This window comes from Amaranthus tricolor, chromosome 7, assembly GCF_026212465.1.
Source record: "Amaranthus tricolor cultivar Red isolate AtriRed21 chromosome 7, ASM2621246v1, whole genome shotgun sequence".
Taxonomy (NCBI): Eukaryota; Viridiplantae; Streptophyta; class Magnoliopsida; order Caryophyllales; family Amaranthaceae; genus Amaranthus; species Amaranthus tricolor.
The window spans coordinates 26,081,487-26,104,059 of record NC_080053.1 but is presented as its reverse complement, the minus strand read 5'-3'; the positions used below and the strand labels follow the sequence as shown (position 1 = coordinate 26,104,059).

The 22,573-nt window shown below is 34.4% G+C and overlaps 3 protein-coding genes across 5 annotated transcripts; 1 reads left to right on the top strand and 2 right to left on the bottom strand.

Moving 5' to 3' along the window:
- The first annotated feature begins 701 nt into the window (after window positions 1–701).
- On the top strand, window positions 702–10,965 carry LOC130817761 (uncharacterized). The gene is made up of 13 exons (XM_057683631.1): window positions 702–1,069; window positions 1,708–1,824; window positions 2,867–2,931; window positions 3,146–3,251; window positions 4,145–4,216; window positions 4,482–4,541; window positions 4,634–4,763; window positions 4,840–5,030; window positions 5,179–5,363; window positions 5,484–5,611; window positions 5,721–5,986; window positions 9,403–9,646; window positions 9,945–10,965. The coding sequence occupies exons 1-13, from the start codon at window positions 803–805 to the stop codon at window positions 10,724–10,726; spliced, it is 2,613 nt and encodes an 870-aa protein (XP_057539614.1). The 5' UTR covers window positions 702–802; the 3' UTR covers window positions 10,727–10,965.
- Window positions 10,966–11,179: 214 nt separating this feature from the next.
- LOC130817762 (uncharacterized) lies at window positions 11,180–16,012 on the bottom strand. 3 transcript variants are annotated; one of them, XM_057683634.1, is made up of 6 exons: window positions 15,436–16,012; window positions 14,888–15,032; window positions 13,644–13,909; window positions 13,197–13,408; window positions 12,281–12,545; window positions 11,180–11,862 (listed from the first exon to the last, which is right to left on the bottom strand). In XM_057683634.1, the coding sequence occupies exons 3-6, from the start codon at window positions 13,905–13,907 to the stop codon at window positions 11,566–11,568; spliced, it is 1,038 nt and encodes a 345-aa protein (XP_057539617.1). In that variant the 5' UTR covers window positions 13,908–13,909; window positions 14,888–15,032; window positions 15,436–16,012; the 3' UTR covers window positions 11,180–11,565. The 3 variants fall into 3 exon arrangements, with proteins under 3 accessions (XP_057539617.1, XP_057539615.1, XP_057539616.1); XM_057683632.1 differs by having other exon boundaries at window positions 14,888–14,975; XM_057683633.1 differs by lacking the exon at window positions 14,888–15,032.
- Window positions 16,013–18,586: 2,574 nt separating this feature from the next.
- Window positions 18,587–22,372, bottom strand: LOC130817760 (copper transport protein CCH-like). Its single transcript, XM_057683630.1, has 3 exons — window positions 22,035–22,372; window positions 20,541–20,616; window positions 18,587–19,127 (listed from the first exon to the last, which is right to left on the bottom strand). The coding sequence occupies exons 1-3, from the start codon at window positions 22,041–22,043 to the stop codon at window positions 18,766–18,768; spliced, it is 447 nt and encodes a 148-aa protein (XP_057539613.1). The 5' UTR covers window positions 22,044–22,372; the 3' UTR covers window positions 18,587–18,765.
- Window positions 22,373–22,573: the final 201 nt, after the last annotated feature.

The following is a 22,573-nucleotide window of genomic DNA, read 5'->3' as shown; positions in this document are numbered from 1 at the left end:
ACTTATTTTATTTTATTTAGTTAAAAGTTCACTTTCTTAATTAATAAATAAAATAAAAAATAAACTAAAATGAAAGTTAACAAATAAAAAGTTTTCGACTGTTTGACCTAGTAAAAGTCAAAATCCAATAAAAAAAAAGTGGTCTAATACTCTCTAAAATCTAAATCTAATATGCAAATATAAAACATGCAAATATAAAACATGATGAAAAATTATAACAATAAAAACGTAATCAAAGATAATCAAAAATGTAGTCCCTAAAACTACCATATAACAAGAAACATGCAACAATAATCTAAATTATAAACTCAAATTTGCATATTACATTTACAAGATGAATTAAAGACAATTGCTTCTTCAATAGATGAAGTTGGAAGTTTGACAAAGTTAAACTGAACTTATAAGTTGATGTAGTGTTGTGTGTTTGTGTTTCTTTATATATATATATATAATCTTCTCCCTACTCGTTCGATTACCAGATTTTCGTATCTTAAATAGCTTAATAATAGAAATTTTTTATTTATAATCTTCTTATTTTGAGGCCGTTTCAGTGTAAAAGGTCCTTTACACGAATAACTCCTAATTTTTTATAATGATAATTTTTATCATAAAACATATTTATTTTGGTAAAAATTTCAAAGGAAACCTATACAAATAGCACCATTAACTAATAATGTAGTCCAATTTAAAATTGTTAAATGCAAATTTGTGTTAACAAACAGCTTAGGGTTTTATAATAACACCTTAGTCTAAAAAACTTCCCTCGTCTCTCTTATTCTAACAAAAGCTTCACTCTTCTTCAATGGCAGCCTTCGACCATATCCGAGACCTTAACGACATTGCTTTGAAGCCTCGGTTGCTGCGCTCCCTCCTTAAAGAACATTTACCCGATGAAACTCTTCCATTTCGTGATCCCTCTCAACTTTCCTCCATTGTTTCCATTGTCAAAACCCATAAGCTTCTCTCCGAAGAAATACCCCCTTCGACCGACAATAAGCATGTTTCTGCTTGGAAATCTGCAGTTGATGCGTGGCTTGATCGAATTTTGATGCTTGCTCGAACCAATTTGGTAATTTTTTTTAACCTCCTATTTCTTTCCCCCATATTTTTATTTCAAATGTTAAACGTAATTGGTCATGTCGTTAGTTATAGTATGTGTATAGTACTGTTTAGATTATGCATATGTGTGCTGTTGAGCGATTATTGAGTTCTGTAAGCATTAGTGTTACAATTGATGTTACTTCCTACCCGGATTTTGCTTCATAGATTTTGATGTTATTGTTATTGAGTATGAATTTATTATAGTTTACCATTTGCAAGTAATCTGAGTTGACTTATATGGATGATTTATGAAAGGCCGTTTCAATTTTGATGATCAAAGGCTGTTAAAGTATATGGAGAAATTTCGCGTCATATAAATTTTGTTGAATTTCATTTGTTCAAGAGCTTCAGCATGATAAATATGATGCTTGAACTATATACTATTGATTTTATGATCTTTGTGTTGAGTTACTCGCACAAATAGGCTGTTAAATAATCTGTTCAGATGGACTTGTTGTCTTTCATTCCGACCTACCGTGCTTCATACATAGCCTATAAGTTGCGTTTGTGCCTTTGTGGGTAGTCAAATACCCATTTCTTCAACTTTTGTTTATTCAGAGTAAAATGCTTGCGTATATATAATTGACTCTTGGGTTACTTTCCTAGCCAGATAAATGTTGGGCTGGTGTTTGCTTGCTAGGAGTGACTAGTGTTGAATGCAGCTCTACTCGATTCTTGGCATCTTACCCAGATTGGTTTAATGTTCTTCTATCACATATTCAGGTATATTCATTTTGACTGAATCCTAATTTCTACTACAAATTGTAACTTAAATTTAAATCTTGTTTTCTTGTTCAACTATGTTTCTTTTCTTCTTTAAGGAATTTCGAAGTATTTTTTTCTGAAGTTATTATATATTTTCATAATTAACGTTCTTCATCATGGTTGTATCATGGAGAAAGCTTGGGATTAAGCACTTTTGGGTATCGATGTAAGCTGGCTGGTTTTTGCTTTAAAACTTTTCTAGCAATAGATTTGAACATCCAAGTGGTTCGAGAGAAAAAGCAAGAAAAAGTAGGGCTATGTTGAGATAAAAATGATTAAAGAAAGAGAAAATTATTTAGTTAACCAAAGATGGTTTGCTACAAATTTAGTCCACTTTTTCATGGAAGAGATTGAAAATATATGGGTAGTGTTGTAGAAGTGATTTTTATTAGTGCCTGAAATTATTAAGTTTTTATCACAAAACATTTGTGGACTTAAATATTGGACTAGAAGCACTTGGTAGCACTTATAAACGAGTTTGTAAAGGATTTACATTGAAGTATATAATAAATTTCTCCTTTCAATTTGGCAAAATCACACGTCCTTGTAGCCATAGTGCAAAGTTTCGGTCGTGATTGAGCTTATGGTAATGTGGTAACAAGGTGATGTGGCTGTCATACCACAAAGTATGTGCTAAAACTATCAACGTTCCTTGAACTGGTTTAAACCACAATTTATTTTCATCTTTATGTCGCGGGAAATATAGATTGGTTGGTTTGAAAGTTTTACAACTTGGTCAATATGATATGATGTGGCTTTGTTCTTGCACCATGCTTATAGCTCAAAGTTGCATTATAGTGCTCAAGATTACTATAATTATTAAATGGGTAGCCAAATCAATCATACACCTTAAAAGAGAAGGAAAAATATATCGCTAATAGATGTCACTAGGAGTTCAGCTTTTAATAGATCCATTATGAAGCCATCATGATATTTTAGTTGACTTAGCATATATGGCTCAATATATTCGCTTAACATGTTAATCTCATGTCTTAAATAGTCATCAGAGGCTTCACAATATATCAGGGTAGCTTCATGCGCTGCCGTGTCAGATGTGATAACAAGGTTAGTACTCTTCAAATCCCTGTTGATGTAGTTGGTTCTTATAAATAATCACAGAAAATTAGAATTTGTATCTTTTTATTAACAGTTCTATTTTTTTTTTTTGACAAAAAGAATCATGTAGTCCAGATTATTGGTATTGTAAAAAATGTTTGTTTTCAAATTCAATTATAATTTTACTGTGCTTATGTAACTCACATTATGTGTCCTGAACCAGGCTTGGTGGATTCTCAAACCTAAAGAAGGATGGAAACTCCCATGCAAGGAAACTTGTCCAGTCAATTCTCAACATGTTTGATGAGGATGTAGCAGAGGATTTATTAGTTAGTATTTTTTCATTTTAGTCTATGTTTTTAGCTCTTTGAGTTTCTTGTCAGATTAGCGAATCTTTTGTCTTATACTCCCTCTAATTCAATTTAGTTGTTCAGTTTGGTTTGGACACAAATATTAAGAAAATGAGGGGACCACCTAAAATAGTAGGCTCATGTGCAATATTGGGTGTTTTTAATATTAAGAATTGGAGGAGACCACCTAAAATAGTAGACCCATGTGCAATATTGGGTATTTTTAATATTAAGAAAATAAGGGGACTACCTATAAATATAGGTTTTAAAATAGAAATGGGACAAGTAAGGTGAACTTTCTCAATAAAGAAATGGGACAAGTAAAAAGAATTGGAGGGAGTAATACGTTTCATATTAGATTACACTTCTCAATCAAAAGTCCAACACAAATTGGTCACTTTAATGACTATTAAATCTTTAATTTGACAGCACTAGTCGTACAATGTGAAGTTCAATAGAAATAGCTTTTATTATAAAAGGCTAATTTGCCTAAATTTGAATCCTCTTTACCCAATTAAGGTTAATAGTTGCCTCTTTCTATCAAAAAATAGTTGTGTGATTTATACGCTTCACTTAATTAAAGTTCAGTTTTCTTTTCATATGGTTTCTGTAATGAGTGGAATGCGCAAAGGTATATATTGATGAGTGGACACGAGGGAAAAGCAAAAGATGTGAGACTGAAGTCAATTTTTAATTTACGTTCTGAATTCTTGACCAAAAAATTCCTTTAATCATATTTCTGAGAAGTATACCATTATACTGTTACTTGTGTTTCTATAAAAGTGGCATCAGGATTCATATTTGGACGGGGGTTATGTGATTTATCAACCATGCTTTAATTTTCATTTTCTAACTTTGATGATTTTTTGAAGGTAGTGGCTGCTCAATTGCTGCTGACCATCTTAAATAATTTTCCTTCTTCAGTTCATCGTCATCATGACAATGTGAGTTTTTATTCATAATTGATCTTTCTTCATCTTTTGATATAGTGAGAATATAGTCTGAGATCCTGTACTTTGGAATCTACGTGAACAAACCCAAAGAGGAATGAACTTGTAATGGAAATGTTCATCAACAAATTATTTTTGGTGCTCTAGTGAATTGTGAATTAGTGCTTGGACTTACTCAGCTTGTTAATATGATTTTGGCATGACTAATTTTTTCAATCTACTGGCTTTGTGTAGCAACTGATCATAATATATTTTTCAGGCAGAGTATACTATTGTTAAGAAAATCATGTCCGGTGATTGTGGTGCCAATTTGTTGACGGTACTGGCCTTCTTGCCATCACAGTAGAGTGTAGTTTTGGTTCAACTTGTATGGCTTTAGTTAACAGTCAATTCTTTTTTTCATGTATTCAGAAACTATCTTTTTGCTTAGCATCACTTCCAAAGTCAAAGGGAGATGAGGATAGCTGGTCATCAATGATGCAAAAGATTTTACTTTCTCTAAGCTCTCTTTTGAACAGTGCCTTTGAAGGCCTGGAAGAAGGTATAAGAACATTTCAGGCTCATCTTTTAAAGATCTAGAGTAAAAATATGTTTACATCTTCATGGTTACTTTGTAGAAACAAGACGTGGGGAGGCGGTGTCATTATTGGTTCCACCTGGAAAAGACCCTCCGCCTTCTTTGGGCGGGAAGTTGATGAAAGGAGTGGCATTGAGCAATGGAGAGACATCCCAAAAATCACTAATATCTTCCATTTCATCATTGATGCAAAGTTGCTGTATAATGCTTACTCATTCTTATCCTGTTCAGGTAATTTTGCGAGTAAAATTTCAATTTTCTGTTATGTTTTGATGAATAATAAAGTTCTACTTAGTTTTATTTGTAATACCATTGTCTAAGATTTGTGGAAGAACGTTTGACTGCAAGTGAATACATTTGTCTTCTACTTTAAGCACAGGTAGAAGTTCCTGTTTTGCCATTACTGGCGATCATTAAAAGGGTGTTGGATGTCAATGGATCTTTGCCGGAAACCTTGCAACCATTTACGACTGCAATGCAGCAAGAGTTTGTATGCTTGCAACTTCCTGCTCTACACATAAATGTGTTGGAGGTCCTTACAGCAGTTGTCAAAGGGTTACGCAGGTAAACCACTTTGTTACTTTCCCATATTTTTAAGGCTCATACAAATGATCTTTATCTACTCTTTCTTGGTGCTATTTGGTTGCTGGATTTCTCGCTCATAGAATCTACTTTGTTGTGCAGTCAAATTTTACCTCATGCAGCCCAGGTTATGCTTCTACTGATGAAATATTTTAAAACATGCTGGTTGTCAGAGCTAAGAACTAAGGTTTACTCAATCATCAGAGCTTTATTGATTTCTATGGGGTCCGGTATGTTTTGTATATATAATATGGTATTTTAAAACATGAAATGATGTTGCTTCTCATGAATGACTTATATACAAATAGATTGATCGCTACATGTCTATCTTTTAATTAGGAATGGCGTTGTACATCTCTGAGGAACTGATCGACAATGCATCTGTTGATTTAAAGTTTGCTGATTCTACCAATGATGGTGCACCTTCAGATGAGCAATGTGTTGAAGTATCTCTGCAGCATCACCGCAAGAAGAGAAAGCATGGAGCTACAACTGGCTTGTTGATGGAACAAAGGGCTTTGTCATGCTTGGAACCAAAAGAATGTCGAGCATCAATTGCTTTAAAAATAGCTTCAATAGAGACCTTGGAGGCTCTTTTAGTGATGGTATGTAATTCTTCTTGAGTTATAGCTTTAATTAGTCTTATATATGGTTTCTTTGTCCCACACTATAGACTGTTGCACGATCTGATTTCTGAAATTGCCTTTGGCCTATGGTTTTGGTCCGCAACTTCTGTTAACGTGTTACCTTTTTCTTACCCATATTTGAATTTCATTGAAAATATGTGGATATTGACAACTAAATTTTATATGGTGATTCGTTAAGTCTTGGGAGTTTTTGTACTATGGCGACCAGAATATCATATTTATTTGAATAAATAGCTGGTACTGAACTGGTCGCTCAACAAACTGTGGACTGGGTTAGTTTGAACCGTAAATCGAACTGGTTTTATCAAAAAAATACTTTGGTTTCCTATAGCCCAATTGTTCTTGAAATTTTTTTAATCTTTTCCCAATCATCACATTCTCACGTAATGGCCTAAGGGCCCTAGTTTTATGAAAGCATTGTTATTGATTTCAAAAAATTGTTGATGGTTATCCTTAAGTTTTCTTTCCTTTGTAAAGAATATAAGATATTTCTTCAATTCTATTGTTGGTGAAATATCTAAACCTATTTAGCAGAAATTGTCATTTTTGAACAATAGCATATTTTGTGACAATAGATCAAAAGGAGGATGCACAACTTTTTGCTCATCTAGTGTTTGTTTGATTGGCTGAGGATGCACAACTATTTTCATGTAATACCCCACATATTCAATTTATGTGGTATCCTTCTTGTAAAAAATTGGATGACGAAATCAGAGGTAATCAACCAGCTTTAAAGGAAGCAAAGGATGCCTCTTGTGTTGTTGCATAGTCTTCTTTCTGGTTCATTTACAAGCCGAAAGTATCCAAGATGACTCGCTAGCTTACGACTTATAAACTCGGTTTTTGCATTAGGTTTTACAAGTGGGAGAAGTAATTGATATGTTATTTATATTCCACACTATCTATGGAAGTTTTTCTAATCTGAGTACACTTGTTTATGGGGTATAAAATTCGTTTACCAATAAAGATAAAAATTAACATAAAAGTATTCGTTTTTATAAAAATAAAAGATAGACCAACAAAGAATAGGTAGAAAAAGCATCAATTATGATTCATGACCCTAACCATGATATCTTTTAAAATTCCTCGAGTCTAGACATGTTGAGTGGAAAAGGTAGATTTATGTAAATGACAATAAGCCTTTTTTGTGAAATGCTTCCTGGATTAGTCCTTGGAATGGTAGCGGTATTGGATTTCCTTCCTTTTGGTTGATAGAATGGTCAAAAGGAGTTAATTATGTTGATCTCTGATTTTCTTCTTTGCCTTACTGATTTCCTTGCATAATATATCTCCTATAAGATTTTTTCTTGATTCGTGATGAATGAAAAATGACGTAACAAATGGGCATCAACTGCTGAGGAAAATATTGATAACTCAACAGAGGAGTAATAGTTTGTTAGAAATCTGTTAGAAATGTGAGAATAGGCCTTTCTAGAAGAGAATCCAATCAAGTTGTTAGGGTATTATGGCTATAAATACTCCTATTGTAAATTTGTAATAATGCGCAAGAGCTTATGAAATAAATTAGACTTTCTTTGGGAGCCTTGTAGTTGCTCGAAATCTGAAACTATCTTTTCTTTTTCTGTATTATTTCTTTCTCGCTGCGCTTTCTTCATCCTTTCTCTGATTTCTGCGTTGTTTCACAACCCAAAACTCTGATTAGAGCTTTGCGTTTCTGCGACTTTATTGACGCTCACAAATTGATCCAATGGATGTTTTTCTTGAGAAATTTGTTACAAAGTGCAAAACCATCCAATCATTCAAATCACTTTCCGTACAAGAAGTGTATGGTAAATGAAGGAAGAGTTTATGTGAATGGTGTGATAGCATTTTAGAGAAGCTGGGCACGAAAGTAAGGCTATAGGCCAAGGCTATTTTCTTTTCATCCTCAATGAAGGAAGAGAAGTCATTATATGTCGGCCAATCTAAAATCAATACTACACTATGTGAATTAAAACCAAGACATGCTCTCTTTTTGGCCCATACCTCTACAACTCCTTAAATTCACAAACGGCCAGTCTAAAATCACATTACCAATTTCTTTCCGTCATTCAATACGAACTACACACTCTTATTGTCTTCCATTTGTTATCGAGCTTCACACTACCGATCTCAACGTTAAGGAGAATGGTGCAATGCAACTCAAAGTTGTGCCTCTTTTCGTCCACATTACCCACCTTGAGAACAAGCTGGATCTTTGGACGACCGGTAATGTGATGAACGGAAAATGATGTAACAAATTGGCATCATCTGCTAAGAGAAATATTGATGACTCAGCAGAGGAGTATTAGTTTGTTGGCAAATCTTTTTGAATAGGGCCTTCTAGAAGGGAATCCAATATCAAGTTGTTAGGCCATTATGGCTATAATACCCCTATTGTAATAATGCTCAGGACTCGAGCCTATGAAATGAAATGAATTAGACTTTCTTTGGGAGCCTTGCAGTTGCTTGAAATATGCTACTATCTTTTCCTTTTCTGCATTTCTTTCTTTGTCTCTGCACTTTCTTCATCCTTTCTCTAATTCTCTGCATTTTTTCACAACCCAAAACTCTGATCTATTATAGATTCTTGGAACTATTTTAGAAGAACAATTTAGATTATATAAAGACACTACAAGGGTGTGTTGCAAATATATAAAAGCTATATACAGAAACTAAGGGGAGCATAATCCTTTTCTTGAGGCTACCATATACTCCCTTGGCTCCTTATTATTTTTCGGTTTAAAATTTGGCTTAAATATTAAGATGGCATGTAGGTGGGGTATGTCATGTAATAGTACACACATTTAAAAAGTTGGATAAGATGAACATTTTTCTTTTTGAGAGCTGTGGGAATAGTGTTTTATATCCAAACGTAATAGATTTTAGTAAATTACAATAATGGCTTAGTTGATAAAAAATTATCTTAGCATTATTTGTACATATAGCTGATAGAAATAGAGATCTTATAATCAACTGTATTTTTAATGTAAGCTTATCTCCTTGTCATGCAGTAGGTTATTTAAGGTAATTTGGAGAATGGTCTTCTGTTTCTAGCCAGTCTATATTGTATTTTAGTGATGTATTCAGATTTAAATGAAGAGTGCATTGTTGGATTTGGCGCTTTTAGTTACAAAAAATCTATAGAGTTTGGAAGTTACACTACTAAGTGCATGCTAGGGGATTGAATTATCTTTCTTGATTTATTTTGGACTATTGTTCAGCCTTTCAATCTTTTTAATAAGATAAAAGATGTTTGTCATTATGAAATGTGTATTCTTGAAGAGCAAGTGTATCAGATGCTCTATATATTTGAGTTACTTGTTTCTAGAAAGTATTTGATAAGATGTATGAATTAATACTGACCAACTGACCTGGTGTGATTTGTCTTGCAGGGTGGTGCTTTATTTTGTGATATCTGGCGTAGGAGAATTGATGATCTTTTGATGCAAGTTGCAACAAAAGCTTGCAGAGGGGGATGTATATTTGATTCAAACCCTGTCCATCTCAAGGAAACTAAGAGTTTAGCATGGGAGGATTTCCAGCTTGTGGCATTACATGCACTTTTGGCTTCTCTTCTTTCTCCAGCTGGTTACCGACCACCATATCTGTCTAAGAGCCTTGAACTTTTCCATAGAGGTAATCAAATGTAGAAGTTTGTGTCTAATGTCTTCATCTCTGTTTATGGTATTCTGTCGTACATTCCTAGTCAATTGTAGTATCTTTTAACATTATTCTCTCAGTTAAGGTTTATGTCCATCTCCATAATGTTGATCTATTAAACTATTATCATACGCTTAGTCACATAATTTTTGCTACTGTAAATTTGTTATTAGCTGTTGGCATGTTCTGTATTTGCCTGCGTGCAACACTACTAAAGGCTCTATACATTCCTAGTTTATATAAGTGCATTCATGTCTAGCATTTGTTTCAACAGGTAAGCAAAATACCGGAACTAAGCTTGCCAATTTTTGTGCTCGCGCTCTTCTGGACTTGGAAGTGCTTGTACATCCCAGAGCACTTCCTCTAACAGATATGCCACTGCCAAGTGGTAATAGAGACTTTTTAGGAAGGACAGATGGTGCTGATCCCAAGTACAAGTTGCCAAATACAAATGGCACTTTCAGGACAGGTCACGGAAGCTCTCATGATGTTTATGACTTCCTCAATGATATTTACATGGAAGACAATCCTGGATCGGTTATTCCGGGTGAGGTTTACAAAGACATGCAATTCAATCACAAATTAATTGATGTTCCCTTGGATGAAAATCATGAAGAGCCCAAGGTTACTAATGGTTCACCTGACAAGGTGATGACATTGGAAAAAGCTATATGCGCCTTAGAACATGCAAACGTTGACGGTAATATAGGACCAAATGATGGTAGAGTAGTATCGGATGTGCGGCATCGTGAAGAACCTAATAGAACAAGTCCGGCACCAGTTGACATTAGCTTACAAATAAGCAGTCCCTTGAAGCAAAGGCTTGAGGGGAATATATCAAACAGTATTTCTTCTGATACACCGAGTAGAACTTCTGTGTCGGGCAGAGTTGAGGGGCTTGCTTCGACAACACAGCTAGAAAATGCTGTTGCTTTCGGTGTTGATAGCAACAGATTTAAGATGTCAATCTTGGAGCAGGATGATGAGTCATCTGATTCATTTCCTGATATTGTAGATGCAGATCCAGATACAGATTCAGATGAAGACGCCGGGTAGAAATTTGTTGGAGCGAAATTTTGGTGAACAAGATGTATGTCCTGTTGAGTTATTTGAGGTCTTTTGTTTGTTAGAAATTCTTAGCGAATTAGGTTGTGTAATATCTACAATATAAAAACCGATGAGCGGATGATTCATTTTTTTGTCTATGTAGAATGGCTAATGAGGAACCTCTATGCCCAAATGGAATTTTTTATGGAATTTTTCTTATTTTATTATACTTAAATTACTTCGTAGAATCGGATCTTGTCACTATTAGACAACAAATATGACTTTTTAGGAACATTTGGAATTTGATTCTCACCTAGTCAATCGTTTTCATATAATCAAAAAAACTATGGTGATTGATGATTGTTTATCGAGAATTCACAACAATGTCAAAGTATTGTTTATCAAGTATTAATCGCAACACTATGTATGAGTAGTCTGGTCTCAACAAAACATTTGGATCCATTTTTGAAAGGCTATAAGCTTCATTATATTACATTATGATACAAGATTCTAATCATCAAATACTAAACATACATCGTAGGAGAAGTTCTAGGCATATGCAACATACCCGACTACACATGGCACAAGGCCTTAAAAATGAGAGCGTCAAAATATTCAATGATACAAAATATGCTCCGAATGTATAAGATATAAGCAAGTGGTAGAAGGTTTTGATACAAAAAAATAGTGGCCTCAATATGAAAAAGCGCACAAGGCCACAAAATTATTTGACAGTCTTTGCTCAGCCCATATTACACAATATTGCTCTATGTTCCTTGTAATGTGCTTACAAGCCCGTAATCACTTTCCCAGGATGCAAGAATCATAACCTGTTCTTATAATGGACTCTACTTGTGACTGAGTAGCAGTGATCTGAGAATAGCTTCAGCCATCCCTTCTGCAAAGGGAAACAAATGTCCTGCCCCTTCTATCTCATGGTATTTGATCCATGAAAGTCGTTCCGCAATACATCTTTGCATTGAGACGGGAACAAGTGTATCTTCGTTGCCCTGCCATAAATGTACCAATCCTTGCTTGTTTGCAAATGGGTCTGTGAGATCCATAGGACTAAATTCCCAGCTCCCAAATCCGATCATCATGTCCCTATGGAGCGACTCAAATTCCCCTTGTTGCATACCGTGTCCCTATTAGAAATGCCGCACTTTACTTGATTAGTTGTCTAATTGGTGTGTTTCAATATCTGATTGGGCTAATCAAACTTTATAGTTTTTTTTATGCTATTGAAGATGCCGTTAATTATATTTGACCACAAAATAAAGCAGTCCAAACGAGTTTAAAAGCATATAATTGACCGACTCTCGCACTGCTATAACTGTAAGGAAAAAAAAGTAGTTGAGACATGATAGATCAAGCAACTGTACTCATCATCATCGTCATCATCATCATACCCAGTGTATCCCGCTCATAAGAAAACTATGATCAGAGTCTGGAGAGGGAAGGACGACGACAACCCATACCCATAAAGGAGAGTACAGTCAAAGAGTCCCTCGGCTCAAGGAAGATACTTCAAATCAAGCAACTGTACTAAAGAAAGCAATTTACCCTGTGATGTGTCCCAAGTGAAACAATCTTCGGGATGAGTTCAAGATCGTGTTGACTGAGTATAGCTTTCCCGGCAGCAACACTGGAACCAGGGAATAGTTTTTGAGTGTTCCACCAGTATGTAAGCCAGGGAAGGTGGTGAGCAACCCTTTGGGCCCATTGATCTAGTGACGGCTGCTTTTCAAAGGCTTCCTTAGATATGTTCGCTGGGAAGCCGCTCCACCAGTAGTTCACAACTGGAGCTAACAGAGCTGCTCCAGCTAGCCTGTAACAGCATGCCAGTATACTTTGCCATGAAATCTTTATCAAATTTAGCATAATCTTAGATTTTATATGAACATACACTCATTTTCAATGGTGCAAAACATTTAATATAAGGAAAAATTACAAGGAATAATACAACATTTTTCATATTTCCCTACAATAGTACCAACTTTTGATTAAACATGAATAATACCAACTTAGGGAGTGTTTTCCTAGAATATCCCTAACTTGTTAAAAATCAAACTATAGGAGATTATATGACCAAAAAAATGTAAATTAGTAAATTAACTAAAGTCAGTATTATTCTAGGAAAACCCCCTGAGTTGGTGTTATTCATGGTTAATCAAAAGTTGGTATTATTGTAGGGAAATTAACGAAATGTTATATTATTCACGGTAATTTTTTCTTAATATAATGCTTCCAAATATCAGTTTGGTTATTGTTATAGTAATAAGAAAATACAGTTATGAGTATGTTATGTAAATTCTGGCAGAGCCTTCCTCTTTTGATGAATTAAGCTATTTTTATTGATCTTGTATTCATATACTTGTAACAGTAATAACAATAGAATGTATGTTCCGAGGAAGAACAAAAATGATGCATAGATAAATAAAATTTCCAGATGAACAACTAGATAATGATGAGAGAATACCTGTGGGGAATGTATTTGAGCGAACCCCATACTGTTTGACCACCCATAGAAAACCCAACCAAATAGAATCTATCCCCAAGTTGTAATTGGTCGGCAAGCTCTTCAATATCCAAAGCCATGCTTTTCAATGTTCTCGTTGGATCAGGATCACTCTCTCCGTAACCTGGTCTATCAAACGATACAATGTACAGTCCCAACTCTTCAATGACTTTCTGTGATGGAATAAAAGAAAGAATCTCATGAATAACAAGTTGGATCATTGGAAACAATGACAAAAGGGAAGAAAAATAAGAACATCATCCTACAAGAAAAATAAGAAAAATTTCCGTTTGATACATCAGATAGAGAATATAACATATATCGGGGTCTTTTAAGCTTTTGGTTGAGTTGGTTTCTTAATAATATTCCTTCCTAATAGCACTTAGTTTTATGTAAAATTCTAGTTACCGGAGGAAGGTGAGCGGCAATAACAACATCATGCCTAGAATTGCCAAAACCGTGAACAAATATGATATTGTTTTTGGCGTTATGTTTTGGTACACCAATCTCCTTGTAGGCCAAAAATCTACCATCTCTTAGCTTCACCCTTGGTGCCGTTAGCGGTGGACCGCCTGGAAGTCCACACGGCCGTTGTAGTGGTGGCAGCATGAACTGATATATCCATGTTACCACTATAGCAAACAATACAATCAATCCAACACTCTTCAACATGCCTACCAAAAAGTTCAAAATGATAAGGTGAGACATTAAGGAGAAAAAACTATCCTAACAAAATATAGTAGTCTACTCGGCCCGTTTGGTACGTGGTAATAAATGACGGTAAAGGGAATGAAAAATTAGGGTAATTTTGGTTGAAAAAATTCTTGGCTACCTTGATGGTAATGCTTATCCGACTTCAATCATTTCATTTTCTTCGTAAAATTCATTCCAATGCATTACCATTAGAAGAGATGGTATTAATTGATAATAAAAATTTGTAAACAAAATTTTTTTTTTATCAAAGTTTCATTACTATGGAAATGATTAGAACTTTTGCTTAAATTTTACACTATAAATCATTTCCATTACCACCATTTAATACCACTAACCAAATGCGCGGTAACAGTAGAATATTCATATAGTAAAATTTGGGGTTAGATAATAGATATCATTCAAATTATACAAAATTGTTATTGGACCATATCATACAACTCAATAAAAAGTTCACGAAAGGGTTCATACTTATACTATCAATAATCCAACTTTCCTCAAAAATTTAAATCTCCCTATGATGACAAGTTCTTCCAAAATTGAAAAAGATGGGTTATACTATTTTTTTTGACAAAAAAAGATGGAATGAATAGCCTCAATATAAATTTCATGTTAATGGTACTCAATTTAAAAACACCGTAATGTCGCATATACATCTTACTCCCAATTAGGTGGAAGCCACAAATGAAACATTTTTGTTGGTACCAAACTCTACATGACTTAAAATGGACTTAAAATGGCTTTGGGGGTCGAATGTACATGTTAGAGTATAATAAATATATCATGAAACTTTAATCATTAGCTTAAATTTTTTATTGAGTTGATTCTTTATATGATAAGAGAGCCAAGTTAAGACCCTATAATACGTTAGACTCTTTTATACTACCACACACAAGAGCATTGGGTTAGAAGTGTGTATAGAGTTCCGCTCCTTCTCATACCTGATACGAAATATTCTACTTTAAATGAGAAGTGGACGAGATTCGACCTTTGACCTCTGATACCATTCAAAGAACCAACCCGGTTAACCTGGTTAAGACCGCAGGATATGTTATACTCTAAACGTATACAACCTTACCTGTGTCGCTGATAACAAACAATACTCGATTAATATATAATTTGTAAGGTATTATGAACCAATAACAATTAGTTGCTATATTTTCCAATTCCGAATTCACAGTAAATACATGCAAAAAATATATATATTCAAAATTCCTTTTTTTTTTTGTTTCCTTTAGATGGTAAGATGTCAATTGAAAGAGATTTGACCAAATTTGAACTACTAGTACTACCTTGAAGCGTAAAATGGTTCAATTTCAATAGATAAAGTTAATTGAAGAACGAAATTTGAAAAAAAAAAAACAAATAAAATAAAATTTAGTATGAATTGAAAATATAATCACACTCCCACAATTATAGTTATAAGTTGTAAGCATAAAGAAAGCATGATTAATTGATTATAAAATAGAAAAGAAAGAGAAAGGCGAACCTTTATGTGAAGCTTCAAACACCAAAAATAGCACCCAAATGTCCAATGCAATGTCAATGGAGAAAAACTGAAACCCAAGTAGACCTTCACAGTAAATTGTGAATTGTGAATTGTGAATGTGATGTTTGGTGGGTGAATGATGTAGATTGTTGTTCCGGGTACTATTTCAAAATTTCAAAACCAAACCTAGGAAAAACTTTGAATGTTGTTCCGAGTAGGTATTAGGTGTACCACTACTTTGTACTTCACCTAAGACCTGATTTTCAAGTAATTTGGTATGTTAATGTCTTTTCATAGATCATCCCTATGTTACCAAGATCTATGATCGATTCGGATTGCGGAATAGGGTCGGAAGCGAAATTTACCAATATTCATAATTTAAGGTCGAGTCGATAAGATTTTTTAAGTTGAGTTTTCTTAGATTTTAGAACGATTCAATACGGATTGTGGTACGATTTGGAATCTTTACGAATAAAATATATATAAATAGTTAAGATTTTGAATTTAACGAAAATAAAAACAAATAAAAGTCTTTAAAATAAAAAGATTTAAAGACAAGTAATAACGAATGAAAAACAAAAGAATATGATAAGAAAAATAAAGAGAAAAAAAAGGAAAATTCCACATGGTAGCATCGAACTTTCATGAAATGTCAGTGGTAGCACTTTTGTAAGACTTTTCCATATTATAGCATCCTCTTTATGCCTTATCTAATTGCCGTAGCATTTTCAGATAAATTTTTGTCAATTTTCGTCTAATTTACCATTTTGACGTTTTTACCCTTATAAAGTGTTGGTTGTTGTCTTTATGATTTGCCCTAAACCATTTTCATGCTCTCAAATATTTAATTCACCATTTTGACAATTAATTCACTGTTAAATTCATCAATGCTCTTAAATGTTTATGGCAAATTATAAAGACAACAACCAACACTTAATTAGGGTAGAAACGTCAAATTAGTGAATTAAACAGAAATTAACAAGAATTTAACGGAAAATGCTACGGCAGTTAGATAAGGCATAAACTAAATGTTACAATGTGGAAAAATCTTACACAAGTGCTACCACTGGCGTTTCATGAAAATTCAATGCTACGGCATATGGAATTTTCCAAAAAATAAAGAGATATTAAGTTCAAATATAAAAGGAAAACTGGTGAATAATATGTTTGATTCATGCTTTTTGATTTTTAAGCTGTAAAACTAAACTCCCCCAACTAAACCTAATTTCATATCAATTTTATCAAAATATCACTTCCCCTTTCGAACTCAAATGACAAACCAATTATTATTTCATAACATAAAAATGAAACAAAATAAACCCTTAAAAACAGGTTACGTATGTTAAATGTTATAATGGTTAACATTTGATTTGATTAATAATTATGGGTTTATAATAATATAGCAATGTCCTATTTCTTATGGGTTATTGTGTTTGATTTGTCACTAGTGAATTTTAATTATGATTCATTCAAATATTAACAAATTATTGCCTAATTGGAGTTAGAATGACTCCTTTATAGGTGAATTTCATATTCTATTGAGTGGTTCAGTGGGTTTTGGCGCGCTGCTATCCCAGGGCGCTCATTAATAGTTAAGAGTGGAAGTTATTCCCATCTGATAAGGTACTATATTATGATTAGCTGGCGTGACTTAACTGGATTATGTCCGGTTGTTTTATTAGTCCCCTAGGTGAGGTTCGACGGGACCACCGTAAGGGGGGTATGAGCATGCTTGGGTCACTGGGCGCCGGATGGCCGATACCGCCCCTTGACCGAGGTGATACCATGCGGGCCTTGCAAACCCCAATATGGTTTTAAGGAGTTAAGTCTTTTGAAAACGCAAACGTCGACACTGGAACCACGATTCATGCTTGGCATGTTGATTTGAGAAGCCGGCGACGAATCATTCCGCCGTGACATAGTTTTGATAGGCCGTTGGTGCCTTTACTTTATTAGCTTCTAAATAACTTTTGTTTTTCTATAAAGACACACAGTTTTAAGGCAGATGCTGCCGAAATTTTCACTCACCTTTTTAAAATTAATATTTAACGTTTATATAAATTCTTTTCCTTTTTCTTTTAACTATCTAGTAGTTGGCCTTATTCTATTTGATGTTAGTTACTGACGTGTATGTGTTTGTGTTTATGTTTGTTTGTTGACTTTCTATGATTGTCCTGCTATGACACATTGGCCCTTGGTCTAATGTCGAGCAGCAGGGGGATCATAGACCAGCGTAGCAGGTACTGGAGCTTCTTATGCATTGCATTGCATTTGGGGAAAGTGATGAGGGCGAAGCATAACTTGTGTCATTACCCTATCTTTCGATTTTGTATCTCTTGTTATCTTTTGTAAATTTCGGTTGTATATATTCTGTTATGAGGCCTTGTGTCCTCCCACGTGTATTTGTATTTCCGCTGCGTAGTTTATAACTCTGTATGGTTTTGAGTAGTTAAGTCTTTTTAAAAAACGCAAACGTCGACACTGGAACCACGATCCATGTTTGGCATGTTGATTTGAGAAGCCGGCGACGAATCATTCCGCCGTGATATAGTTTTGATAAGCCGTTAGTGCCTTTACTTTATTAGCTTCTTAATTAACTTTTGATAATTATTTGGTTGCGTATTGAAATATTACTTTATCTCATTAATTTGCTACTTTCACCTTTATAGTGTAAAAACTATTAAAGGAAAATGTTGCAAAAAGGTATGACGGAGGGAATACTTCGAATAGAAATTTTTAGAACTGTGTGTATGTCAAATGAAGTCTAACTACTGATCAACTAGCATTAATCACAACTAACAAATGGCTTGATACCAAATAAAAACGATTGCTACCAGCTTATCAAACAAGCCAACTACATCAGCCAACAAAAAATTACCAAACACCAACTTATTGCATTGCGGGTTGAAATATAACAATTGTACTGTTAATTTGGTTCCTTGTACTGGGAGTCCAGCTTAAGAAAACAGGGAGACCTTAAAGCTCTTGTAACTACTTAAGGATGGATATCATGTTCATGACGAAGGCATCCCGTCAAAGTCGAAACCATTCTTTGGAAACTCGTTCGATGACTACGAGTATTACGCTACATAAGCCGTTTAGCTCAATTGTAATCCCATTCATTCGTTATTTCCAGAACATTATAATAGGATGACTGAAATCAACAACTTATACTTCTTAATCAAACATGTTTCAGTTCACAAGAAACAGATACACAAATTAATGTTTACAGTAAGATTCGGTCTCCAACGTCCAACCGCATAGCTAGTTTACGGAATCGTTTGAATTCAAATTTGGTTACACGCCAGCTATGCGAAGGCATTGACTGTCTCACGGAGCAGCAGCTACTTCTTCTGGCTTAGCTTCTACTTCTTCTGGCTTGGCTTCTGCTTCTGCTGGCTTCGTTTCAGTTTCGGCTGGCTTGGCTTCTGCTTCTGCGGGCTTAGTTTCAGTTTCGGCTGGCTTGGTTTCTGTTTCTGTTGGCTTAGCTTCAGATTCAACTGGCTTGGTTTCTGTTTCTGTTGGCTTAGCTTCAGATTCAACCGGCTTTTCAGATTCTGCCGGTGCTGCCTCTTCCCAGAAAGAAGTCTTCTTTCCAGTTTTTGATACAGTTTGAAAAACAGCTTCAGGCTCTACATTGCCTATCACAGTCACCTTTTTCTCCTCTAAATTGATGTCATATGATTCAACTCCTGAAATTTACCACCTTTAAATGTCACAACTCACAACTAATTATCTAAAATAATATGATTCCATGCTTTGTTGAATAAGTATTCGTCTACTCCATCCATTTAGGATTTGCCCCTCGTAGTGACATTTTGTGAGGAAAATATCACTATTTCGGGCAATAAGAAATGAAAGAAAGAAGTGTCATGACATAGTCTTTTATATTCACGGCTATATTGTAAAGTAGGACTATTTCATTCATATATGAACACAGCACAAAACACTAAACCCCACTCCTTCCTCATAAAACAAATCCTTATATGTTGGAGTTTGGTGTGACTTTGAGTGCACCAATGGAGTTTTGATGAATTTAATGGTATGTGGATGTGTGTGTGTATGATGAGGGAGGTGTTTGATGGGCTGCTCGACCATATTGATGAACTGCTTGATCGAATCAAGTGGCTCGACCAAGTCAGTAGCCTTCTGGACCTCTGCTCGACCAAGATACAAAGCCGCTCGACCAGACCATGTTTTGCTTGACCGGTCGAGTGGGGTTCAACCGAAGCCTCTGTTTTTCTTGCGCGATAAGTTATACGGGATTGTATCATTATGGGCTTTTGCCCCAACACTTGTACATGACTTCTAATATAAATAGAAGTCCTTACACACATCCCTAAGTTGATTCTAACCCTAAGCCAAACACAAACCCTTCTCTTTCTCTATTCTTCTTCTCCAAGTGTTTCTCCATTGTATGAGTTCTTGAGAACTCCATTGATTCTTCACATAATACAAGCAAGCTAACCACCACCGAGGACGTAGCCCACATTGGGTGAACCTCGCAAATCTTGTGTCTCTTGTTTATTGCATTGTTTCTTATTGCTTTTCATTTCTAGTTTATTAAAGTGTTTGTTTTATTGCATAGAACACCCCTACCATAGTTCTTGGGTGTTGTTAGGGATAAAGTTTGAACCTTTAGACTCTAGTGTGCTTAGTTTTTCATTATATTTTCATTGTTAGATACCAATCACATAGTCCCCTCTCTTTCCGGGGCTGCGGGAGGAGAGGGCAAGGACAATGGGTTGAGGTGAGGAAGGGAAGGGAAAAAACACGGAATTTTCCAGAAAATGACCTGTAAATGCTATTTATAAGAGCATCATAAAAGTGTCAAAATAAAGTAACTAAAGATATATCAAACAGATGAGCATCGGTCAAAAACCTGGAAGAAAGAAGCAACTTTTACATTTGTGATGCTGATGCACATGCAACATGTTCCAAGTGATTCAATTCAAGCAACCAAATTTATTGCAGTCATAACACTGAGAAATGTTCTCTAGGCTTATTCCGACAATATGGGATCTACTTTATTAACCAAAACAAACATCATAGAAGATTCCTACACCAAAAACGTAACTGAAAATAGGAGACTACAAAGTACAAACCTGGCATTTTATCCAAAACTCGCTTCACTGCCCCTGAACAGCCTTTGCATGACATGGCAACATTGAGAACTACGGTCTGCAGAAAAATCAATACTCATTTATCTCAGATTTATATGTAAAACAATTGTTTCCATTTTTCGGCACAAAACATCAAATCACTTTCTGTAAAGGAGTTTCCACGCAAATCACTCTATCGAGACCTTTAAAATAATCAAGAGTAGCAAGTCAAACAGAACGTGCTACATAATGAGCTGGAGAGATAGACGAAATGCCTTGCGAATTCAAAATTAAGAGGCGAAACCATTTGCTCATATTCTTTAAAGGAATATGAAATATCAATTGAACCAATGTTGTTAAGCAGCAGGTTCAGAGGTAGTTAACCTTGCCCTTAGAGCAACCCATGGATGCTCAAAGATTTTGGGCATCAGATTTCTCTCTATTACCTCTCCTTCGACCTCACAGTCCAATAATTTATCACAACTCATGCTATATACTTGAACATTTTCCCACTATGATGACCCAAGGCATCACAATTTGTCTCTCCTATTTCAATTTATACACAACAATAAGATTTCTCTCCTCATACATAAGTCAACATCTCATTGGATGTTCAACCATACCCCAAATTCAGCATCAAGATACCAAAGTGCCTTCTAGTAAAAAAAAAAAAAAAAAAAAAAAAAAAAAAAAAAAACATGTGTTCTCAAAGTTTCACCATTCTAACAAAAAAGTTATCATTGTGGGTGCTCTAATTAACTCAAAAAGAAAGAGTCTCCTATACAAAATCTCAAAGAAAACTTTCACCCAGAACTAGCACCGGGGCCTGCCGTTTCACTACCAGATGCCAATACCAAGAGTGCCAAATTCAACCATGAAAGCATATCATCAATTATTATCAATTATCACAATTGCAATCACAGTAGACAAATAAATGAGTCACTGAACTTTGAATCTACACCTTATCAACAGATTGTCCAAATATATAGAATATTTTTCCAAAATCAACCACAAAAAATTAAAAATAATTATGTGTACACAAAAAAAAGATTAAAATAAGTAGATAGTTATGTAGAAATAATGATCAAAAATTTAAAAAAAGGAAATAGTGATGACCTTGATCATTAGAATCCACTAATATTATCATCATGATCCTTATATAATCCATCATCCAAAATCACAAACAAAGAAAAAAGGCACAAAAAATATCACCATGAAATATAATAAAAAACCCTAATAGTTGAAAGTCTATTCCAAATCCAAATTCCAACCATTGCATTATAACAGAAATTTCACCTATTTTTCAAATTCGCAAAGAATTAACATACCATAATTCAAATTTAAAAACATGAATTAGGCTTCTCGGATCCCAGAAAATCAAATTAGATGTGGGTAATTATCAAAGATAGCAACGAATTAGAAAATTCAGCAAGTAATTAGCAAACACCATATTAATGATAGAAATTGTACAAAAAAAAGAAGAAATTCGAACAATACCTGAGACATGATGCAATAATTTCAACTGAATAATTTCAAATTTATAGGATGAATTTTTTTGATTAATTGGTATAATATTAAGATGAGGAAGAAGGTATAGTATATTTATAATAAAAGAGCGTGGTTAGAGGTTGGAGGAAAGGTTGATGTGAAGGTAGAGTGGTTGACTAATGGCCATTATCTAAGTATGGCGTAACGTAAAAGCATGCATCATCAGATTCCATTTCCATCCCACTCCACTCTCTTCTTGATTCACTCTCAACATTCTTCTCCATTCCTTTTTCTTTTTCTTTCTTTCTATTTTTTTTTTTTTATCGTTGATTAAGTTTTTTCTAAAGTTAAAATACCATAAAAAGATACTATTTAATTATTTTTGTAGGCAATGAGAATCAAATTTTTGTTATAGATGATGGATTTTTGGATATATTAGGAATTAGCAAATTTTTTATCCAAACTAAATATTTATGGGTCAAAATTTAAATTTTCAATCTTTTGTTTAAAAATTAAAAGTATACTCTTACTTGGGGAAAGCAGACTCA

Bases quoted from the DNA above. Each gene is read 5' to 3' on its own strand.
- LOC130817760 (XM_057683630.1), bottom strand. The intron at 19,128-20,540 runs GTTTGTACTTTG...GGTAAATTTCAG, and splicing joins AGTTTTGGATAAAATGCCAG to GAGTTGAATCATATGACATC.
- LOC130817761 (XM_057683631.1), top strand. From the start codon at position 803: ATGGCAGCCTTCGACCATATCCGAGACCTTAACGACATTGCTTTGAAG. The intron at 4,542-4,633 runs GTACTGGCCTTC...TCATGTATTCAG, and splicing joins GTGGTGCCAATTTGTTGACG to AAACTATCTTTTTGCTTAGC. The intron at 5,364-5,483 runs GTAAACCACTTT...TTTGTTGTGCAG, and splicing joins GTTGTCAAAGGGTTACGCAG to TCAAATTTTACCTCATGCAG.
- LOC130817762 (XM_057683634.1), bottom strand. From the start codon at position 13,907: ATGTTGAAGAGTGTTGGATTGATTGTATTGTTTGCTATAGTGGTAACA. The intron at 13,409-13,643 runs GTAACTAGAATT...ATTCCATCACAG, and splicing joins TTGCCGCTCACCTTCCTCCG to AAAGTCATTGAAGAGTTGGG. The intron at 12,546-13,196 runs GTATTCTCTCAT...ATGCTGTTACAG, and splicing joins CTCAAATACATTCCCCACAG to GCTAGCTGGAGCAGCTCTGT.